At 41.4% G+C, this 9151-nt stretch overlaps 1 protein-coding gene across 1 annotated transcript; it reads left to right on the top strand.

Moving 5' to 3' along the window:
• Positions 1 to 519: 519 nt before the first annotated feature.
• Positions 520 to 4760, top strand: ATP6V1G2 (ATPase H+ transporting V1 subunit G2). Its single transcript, XM_026686910.2, has 3 exons — positions 520 to 700; positions 907 to 1007; positions 3490 to 4760. Exons 1-3 carry the CDS (start codon positions 619 to 621, stop codon positions 3661 to 3663), a joined length of 357 nt encoding a protein of 118 aa, XP_026542695.1. The 5' UTR covers positions 520 to 618; the 3' UTR covers positions 3664 to 4760.
• Positions 4761 to 9151: the final 4391 nt, after the last annotated feature.

Here is a 9151-nt window from a genome sequence, read left to right as displayed (position 1 = left end):
TGCTAATGAGGACAGATGACAACTACACTAAACACGTATTCAAATCCCTAGAGCGAAGCAAACTTGTACAGGAAGTCCTTGATTTACAACAGTTAGTGACTGTTCAAAGTTACAACGGCACCGAAAAAAGTGACCTATGACCGTTTTTCTCACACATACAACCTAAGTAACAGCCCCATGATCATGTCCAAATTCAGATGCTTGGCAGCTGGTTTATACTTACGACCATTGCTGTGTCCCAAGGTCACGTAATCACCTTTGGCTACCTTCTGGCAAGCAAAGTCAATGGGGAAGCCAGATTCACTTAACAACTGGGTTACTAACTTATCAACTGCAGTGATTCACATAACAACTGTGGTAAGAAAAAAAAATGTAACATGGGGCAAAACTCACTTTAACAAATGTCTCAGTTAACAACATAAATTTTGGCTCCATTGTGGCCGTAAGTTGAGGACAACCTGTATCTTGCCAACAATTAAGCAGCAGAAACGCTGGAGCAGTCGGGCACTAGGACCTTGAAGTGCTTTGCTGAGAAGTGGTACCCACTCTGGCTGGAAGCAGAAGGCATCACCAGAGCCGCTTGCAGCATCGTTGCTACGCATCTATTGCTACAGAAATATGGCCAGCCAGACCCAGGGAATTCAGCAGCTGCTGCAGGCAGAGAAGAGGGCTGCAGAGAAGGTGGCAGAGGCTCGAAAACGTGAGTTGGCGCTCCAGATTGTTAGGGAAAGATGCTGGAAGCGGGGTGGAGGCTGACCAACAAGGTATCCATGTTCTCAGGGGGACAATGGCAGCCTCCTTCAGTTTCTCGTGGAGAGGAATGGCAGGTTTTTTTTTTTATGAGGAATTCTGGGCCTGGAAAGGTCATCCCTGCTTTGTCCTTGGACTTCTTTTTCTCCCTCCCAGGAAAGGCCAGGCGGCTGAAGCAGGCCAAGGAAGAAGCCCAGGCTGAAATTGAGCAGTATCGCTTGGAACGTGAGAGAGAATTCCAGCAAAAACAACAGGCGGTGAGATGGAGGAGTTGGGGCTTTTACTTAGCCTTGGAGCGATGAAAAAACAGGGTGAAACACAGAGGAAGGGTGGGGAGGTACATAAAAGATGAGAAGGAGATGTGGATGATGGAGTCGGGGCTTCTAAGAAGCCTGGTGAGAGAATTTTGGAGAGGAGGAAGGGAAAAAGGGTGGTACAGAGGTCTGGAGTTGGGGCAAGCCTTTACAATTTCTATTGCTGTTTGAGACAGGGTGTTTCGCATCAGGATCAAGGTTTTTGAGATAAGATATTTGATGAGCCCAAAATGTTTTGCTTTCTGTTGAAGTCAAGGGATGTAAGACCATAACCTGGCCACCTTGCAAACAAAATACAAATAAGTTCCTGAATAGAAACACATCTAAAGATGTAATGGAATCTATGGGTGACCTTGGGGGGGTGTGAAGGGAAGAGATGCTGCCTTGAAAAGAACCAGACGAGAAGTAGGAGCCCACAAAGGCCTAATGGTCAGAGGAAAGAAACGTAGGAAAGACCCACTCAAATCAAGCATTAAAAATGGTGGTGGGAAGTTTGCACTTTCAGACTTACACATTTATGTTAATGTAGCCTTACAATTAAATAGAATGAGCTCATCTGGTTGTATTACCTGGGAAGACTGATAAAATATAACCCTTCACTGTTTTTTTCCTGTCTGCTCAAATCATCTGTCAAAAGTTGCCCACCTCACTTTACCAAACAGTAGAGCCAATCTGGGAATGTTTCAAGATCATCCCTAAATCTGTGGGATATAAAGATTAGATCACTTGATCTTCCACCCTGGAAAGCTCACAAGGCAGTACTGCTTTCTCAAGCAAGACTACAAATGTCGTTGACAGAATACGATTTTTCAAAATTGTGATATTTATTCTTTCTTATTGAGCAGTGACTTTTGTGTTGTCTTATTGCGTCACCAGCTGTTAAGTTGGAACAGCACACATTTAAAGTACAAGTAGTTCTCCGCTTATGACTGGTTTCTTAACTATTGTTTGAAGTTACAACAGACTCACAAAAAGTTACTTGTGATCAGTGCTCAAAGTTACAATTGTTACACAACCCCTGCAATCCCATGGTTGCATTTCAGGCATTTGGCTACATTTAGGACAGGTTGCAGCATCAGTGACTTGTTTAGCGACCTTTTGTAAAAACAGTTACAAAATAGAGTCAGGTCACATAGAATATCTCAGTTTATGACCACAATAATGTATAACTCAAATTCTGGTCCCAAGTGTATACAGGTAGTCCTGGACTTACGACCACAGTTAAGCTGAGAATTTATGTTGCTAAGTGAGAAATTTGTAATGTGAATTTTGTCCAATTTTATGACTTTTCTTGCCACATTTGTTAAGTGAATCACTGCAGCTGTTAAATTAGTAACATGGTTCTTAAGTGAATCTGGATTCCCCATTGACTTTGCTTGTCAGACAGTCACAAAAGGGGGGTCACATGACTTTGGGACACAGCAACAGTCATAAATATGAACCAGTTGCCAAGCGTCTGAATTTTTGATCACCTGGTCATGGGGATACTGCAAAGTTTGTAACTGTGAAAAATGGTCATGCCACTTTTTTCAGCGCCATTGTAATTTAGAACTGTCACTAAACCATCACTTCTTTTAATGACCCCATAATCCCTTGCAGGGTGGAATCTGGGCAACTGAATGGAGCTAGCGGAGTGCTTGCTGGCCGGATGCCCTTCCTGTTGCCAATGCAGAGTTTTGTTCAGCAGATATATTCCCATGGTGCCCAGAGAGAGAAATATCTGCCTCTACCTAGGATTGAACTCACAGCCTCCTGATTGTGAGGCGAGAGCTCCACCTCTAGGCCACTGTTAGGAATGTGAGTCACCTAACAGCTATTTGGGATGGAAATCTATAAACCAGGATAGACATTTTAATACTGTACCTTTAAGTAAATGCCTAAAACTGCAATTGGGTATGGTTCTGCAAATGGCCATAAGATTTGAACCAGAAACCTGGGTTGTTTAGTCTGAGTCTCAGAAGAGAGTGTGAGTGTATCTCTGTTTCCTTCTGTTGGAAAGAGTTGCCGTTCCTCCATTTTTCCCTATTGACTGTTATTCTTGGATTTGATGTAAGTCTGTTACTGAACTGTTTTTGATACTGGACTTTGATATTGGAATTATCCCTGGACTGAACACTGACTGCTTTACCGGTGAATGATTTGGACTGTGTGTAGGACTTTGCTTAAACGTTTATTGAAAGTAAAAACATACATTAACTGTACAGTGTATCTGTGTGCTGTGTGTGTATTATTCAAACACTCCTCTCAAATACGTCTCCCTGTATGCGCTCATTCTCCTAACGGGGAATTACCTCAACAGCCACCACATTACTCTTTGAGCCGTCACTAAATGAACTGTTGGTATTCGAGGACTACCTGTAGGAGTGTTTCATTTCTCATTATTTTGGAACAACCTTGATTTTTTCTTCTTCTTCTTCTTCTCTAGGCTCTGGGCTCGCAGGGGAATCTGTCCGCAGAGGTGGAGGCTCAGACACGCAAGAAGCTGCAAGCTATGCATGGAGGGCAGGCTCGGGGCAAGGACCAAGTCTTGCGTCACCTTCTCACTACTGTATGGAATGTGCAGCCCCAAATTCACCCCAATTACCGCTTGTCTGTCTAAAGGGCCTTGTGCCCCTGCCTGCAGTTGTCTGGTGGATTTCTGATATACTCCTTATTCTCCAAACAATACACTTTAGATGCCCAAATACTCAAGTTCCCTATTTCCACTATAACTTCACTGTATCCTGCAAGTCTAACATCCTGTGCTCCCTGACGCTTCTCATTCATCCTTCCTCCTTCTTTTATTGTATCTTGAATCAAGGCTATGAATTGCATTTGATAGTCTGAGTAATCCATTATGCCCAAAAGATGCAAAAGTAAGCAATCAACTTTCTATTTGCACTGGACACTGATCACGCACTTCACACAAAGGCACACACACCAGTTTTCAAAGTACATCTATAGATTATTCTCTATTCTCCAGGATTACAGATAGTCCTTAACTTATAACCATAATCGAACCTGCAATTACGGTTATAAGTTGTGATGGGTCTTTAAGCAAGTCATTATGTGACCGCTTCTGATTTTATGATTTTGTTTCTGTGGCGGTTATTAAGCAAACACCATGGTCATAAAGTATATCCACTGTTTGCTATCTCCGATTTTTTTCTGGAAGTAAACTGGAAGTAAAAACATCTTAACTTGCTCAGGCATCCACAAGCCGCTGCAATGAGCTATACGCAAGCCAATTGCGAAGCATCCAAAATGTGATCACGTGTGTTTATGCGAATTTTGAATCAGGATTTTTTTACTTTTTCAGGGTCTGTTGGAACTTTGAACAGTTGTTAAGCATCTGGACGTAAATCAAGGACTACCTGTAATTGTTTTGGGATTGTTGGGAGTTTTGGGGGGGGCTTAGTTTTCCTTTTTAAAATCCGAAGAGCTGATCCTTCCAAAACCGGTTCACTTTCTTTTGCCAACTCAGTGCTGGATCTTTCCTTCCGTATTGCACAATCCCGTGGCATGAAAAAGTATGTCTGGAAATGTGAAGGTTGCAAGGTTGCCAATGTGTTACCTGCTACGTGTATTTGTGTGCTTGAGACTGAGAGGTTCTATTTCTGCTCCGTTGTACTCTGCTTAATTTGTTTCCTATGATCTCGACAATCCTGTTTATCCGTAACTGAACAGTTCAATAAAAGTGGCAGGCAGTTAAAACAAGGGGGAAAAATGTAGTGTTTTTGTTTTTCTGGACAGTTCTACAGCAGGAGGGATCGTGGTACATGGAGATATAGCCCTCAACGTACGACTACAATGGAGCCCAACATTTATATTGTTAAGTGAGAAATCTGTTAAGTGAGTGTTGCCCCGTTTTAGGACTTTTCTTGCCATATTTGTTAAGTGAATCCCTGTTTGTTAGGCACATGGTTATTAATGAATCTGGTTTCCTCATGGATTTCGCATGTTTGAAGTTTGCAAAAGGGGGTCATGTGACCGTGGGACACGGCAAACCGTCATAAACATGAGTCGGTTTGTCAAGCACTCAAATGCAAATCACGTGAACATGGGGATGCTGCAACGGTCATTTAGTGTGAAAAATGGTCCTAAGTCACTTCTTTCAGTGCCGCTGTAACTTCGAACGGTCACTAAACGAACTGTTGTAACTCGAGGACAACCTGTCATTGTTGGTTTAAACCACACGAACTGGCTGCTCCTTCCAGCAGAACAAGATTTCTCTTTCCTAATCTGGCATCTTCCAAACATTTTTGCAATTCATCTCTCATTGTCTCCTACTAGTACTATGTCATGGAATTGGGCAGCAAATGTGAAGTCAGAGATGCTGACACAAATATTTGGTTTTATATAAATAAATAATATGTTTTAAACCGCCGCAAAGCACTGTGAAGCGGTATATAAGTCTAAGTGCTATTGCTATTGCTATTTTACATCAATATGTGCAGCATACATGATCGTCGGGATCACAGAGCATAAAGGGCACTCAGAAGAAAAAAAGCGGGAAAATCGGGAAACTCCCCCTCCGCACCCACAAGCGACCAATCACAGTGCACATTGCCTCATGCAGGAGCCAGCGCTTTCCAACCAATCAAACACAACTGTGTGTTTTGGCTCACTGCACAAACACACACACACACACACACACAAACACAAACACACACACACGGTCCAGCTATTAAATTTAAATATCTTAACAATATTAAGACTATTCTCTGGGCGATGCAATTTGGGTCACCAGAATAGAGAAATCTGGCACAAACATCTTAAGCAATTGAAAAGATTTTAAATACACATAAAGCCAAATGCAAAAAGGAAAGGGAAAAAAAAAGGATTAACATAGCCAAACACAGAGAAAAAAATCCAGAACCTACAACAAAGCAGTTTTTTTTTTAAAATACATCCAATTAGATTGTGTTTTAAAATGATCCAGCCTGGTAGGAATCCTTCAGATGGAACAAAATACTGGAGAAAAGGCACCTGGGATGGAAGAATAACAGAAGTTAGAACAGAGTTAGAAGGGAGCTTGGAGGTCTTCTAGTCCAACCCCTTGCACAAGCAAGAAACCCTATACCATTTCAGATGAATGGTTGTCAATCTCTTTTCTTAAAAACTGGGAGCATTCACAACTTCTTGAGGTAAATTGTTCCACTGATTAATTGTTCTCCCTGTCAGGAAATTTCTCCTGAGTTCTAGGTTGCTTCTCTCCCTGGTTAGTTTCCATCCATTGCTTCTTGTCCTGCTTTGGAGAATAAGCTGACCCATTTTTCGTTGTGGCAGTCCCTTAGATATTGGAACACTGCTATCATGTCACCCCTAGTCCTTTTTTTCCTATTAAAGTAGACATACCCAATTCCTGCAAGATGTGCATTTTGTGTATTTGCTGCTGAATTCAAGAAGAGTTTGCAGGCCATATTGGGATGGTGTCTTCAGGCAGAAGGAAAGACACAAAGAAAACAAAAGTTGGAAAGAAATAGATTTTGTTGCTAAGAGATGAGATGAAGTACACACCTGCAAATTCATGGGAAGAGGTAGATAGCAGCTGGTTAATTTAAACAAAACTGGGTGCTCTGCAGTCATGAAAATGACCTTGACGAACCTGTTCAGAAATCATTAGAAAAACACAATTTAGAGAAACGTACTTTGAGCCCAGGAGAAGAAAAAGTATTAGGTTGGCTCCCTCCTGATTCCTTGGATTATAAGGAGGGGAATAAATATGCAGTTGGACATGCAAGATTTTGTTACTATAGCCCAGGGGTGTTTAAAAACCGGCTCTGCTAACTCCAGTGCTGCCACGGCGCCATGACGCTAGCTAATGGAACAGCCGACTGGCATATTAAGGATTGTCATTCAGCTTTGCTTTCTTCCAGCTTGCAAAATTCCCAAAATTGTAACCACCTGCTCTTGCAAGCAGGTACAGGCCAGCTACAGCACACAATTACTGTAGTCTAACTTAACAAAGTGTAGTTCTAGCATTCTTCTGTGCTAGTTTCCTATCCTGATTTTTGAAGGGCTGACAGCTCTTGGGATGTGTAGGACTACACCTCTTATCATTTGCAGTCAGCATGTCCATTGTTTCTATGACCACACCTCAATACAATTATCATGTAAGTCTGCATCTAGGAGTCCTAGTGGACTACAGCTGCCAAAAAAAAAGTCAATGCAGTCCTAGGCTGCATCAACAGAGGGAAAGTATCAAGATAATGTAAAGTATTAGTACTGCTTTATACAGATAGTCTTCAACTTATGACACACAACTGAGCCCAGAATTTATATTGCTAAGTGAAAAATGTGTTCCCTGGAGTTTTGCCCCGTTTTACGACTTTTCTTGTCACATTTATTAAGTGAATCCCTGCAGTTGTTAAATTAATAGCAAGGTTGTTAAGTGAATCTGGCTTCCTCATTAACTTTGCTTATCAGAAGATGGCAAAAATAATCACATGATCCTGGGACACTGCAACTGTCATAAATATGAACCAATGGTCAAGCATCAAAATGTAAATCACATCATGGGGATGCTGCCACAGTCATAAGTGTGAAAAGTCACTAAACAAACAGTTGTAAGTCGAGGACTACCTGTACTGCACTGGTAAGACCTCACTTTGAATTCTGCGTCCAGTATGGTTAGGGGATTGGAGGATAAAACATGCAATGAACAGTTGCAGGAACTCGGCATATCTAGTCTAACAAAGAAAAGGAACAAGGGTGTCTTCCAATACTTGAGGGGCTGCCACAGACATGAGTGGGTTGGCCTATTCTCCAAAAGCACTTGAGGGCAGGACAAGAAGTGACACTTGAAAATTTATCATGGAGAGGAGCAACTAGAACTAAGGAGAAATTGACTGACACTGAGAACAATTAATCAGTGGAACAGCTTGCCTTCAGAAGGTGTGGGTGCTCCATCAGTGGAGGTTTTTAAGAAGAGATTGACAACCATTTGGTATAATGCCTCTGGCTTAAGCAGAGGGTTGGACTGGAACACCTCCAAAGTCCCTTCCAATTTTGTTATAGTGTTACATCTATTCACAGCACACCATAAACAGTTTATAAAAGACACATTGGAAGGCTATTGCACAGATTATATGATGTGGAACATGGTGTTAAATCTCTTCTGCTTCAAGTCATAGATTCATGATGAGAAGAGGTTTTGGAGTCCACTTGGCATTTTTTTGTCTGCTCAAACTATTACTTGAGTTCTCTAGAGGCTCAACCTATCTTTCATGCACTCTTCCTATCATCTCATGATCCCTGATCTACTATCATCCTTGTAAATCTGGCAGCAAAAACTTTGAACAGTGCAAAGAAACAACATTCTGGTGAGAGAGAAGTTTCCTTAGGATGGGCTTCAGCATGAGTCTGAAAGCTTAGAAGACTCTGATCTCGGTGACTGACCCAGATTGGCTCCTGAAACATTATATACATATAATGTATATTTGGACACATATATTTGCCTTCATTAGTGAGAGGAATAACTGGTTGTAATTAGAGGATGTCTACGGTATTACATTTAACATTGGACCAGCACTAATAAATTAAGGACCTACATTTTGCTTCTGCCCAAAGCAGTATAAGACTTAAGGAAAATACACTCCAGCTTCCAGAGAAGTTGTCAAAGGACCGCGTAAAGAAGATAATTTAATTTTTAATCAAGACATTGCTTTTGGTGTTTTCCTGAGACGGATCTGTTTTAGCTACTAACGAAAAGGAGTTGAGAAGTAGCTATGGAATGGAGACCTTTAACTTTAGTGTTGGAGTCTTCATAATATCTTGGACAGCCAAGAAGACTGTTCACAAAATAAAATAAACCAGAGTTCTGCCTTGAAACACAAATGACCAGGCTTAAAATACCCTACTTGGAACATATTATACAAATACCAGCTCTTGGATGTCAAAGAAGTAATTTCCAAACATTTATTTGTAGCTCAGTAGCTGTCCCATTACCAGACAAGAAAACTACCAGTATGGAAATGTATCCAAAGGAGGGATAATTTTGATCCTGGTTAGAGCCTCAAGGAAGATTGGATTAATAACTGTACAATTTTATTATTTGAAGTAGAGGTTCAGCATCATGGCAGATTGTTGTACCCCAAAGTCACAAC

This window comes from Notechis scutatus, chromosome 2 (assembly GCF_049901735.1).
Source record: "Notechis scutatus isolate UNSWTSFEM ecotype Mainland chromosome 2, rNotScu1.2, whole genome shotgun sequence".
Classification (NCBI taxonomy): domain Eukaryota; kingdom Metazoa; phylum Chordata; class Lepidosauria; order Squamata; family Elapidae; genus Notechis; species Notechis scutatus.
This window is presented reverse-complemented; position numbering and strand designations above follow the sequence as displayed.

Bases quoted from the DNA above. Each gene is read 5' to 3' on its own strand.
- ATP6V1G2 (XM_026686910.2), top strand. From the start codon at position 619: ATGGCCAGCCAGACCCAGGGAATTCAGCAGCTGCTGCAGGCAGAGAAG. The intron at 701-906 runs GTGAGTTGGCGC...TCTCCCTCCCAG, and splicing joins GGTGGCAGAGGCTCGAAAAC to GAAAGGCCAGGCGGCTGAAG. The intron at 1,008-3,489 runs GTGAGATGGAGG...CTTCTTCTCTAG, and splicing joins TCCAGCAAAAACAACAGGCG to GCTCTGGGCTCGCAGGGGAA.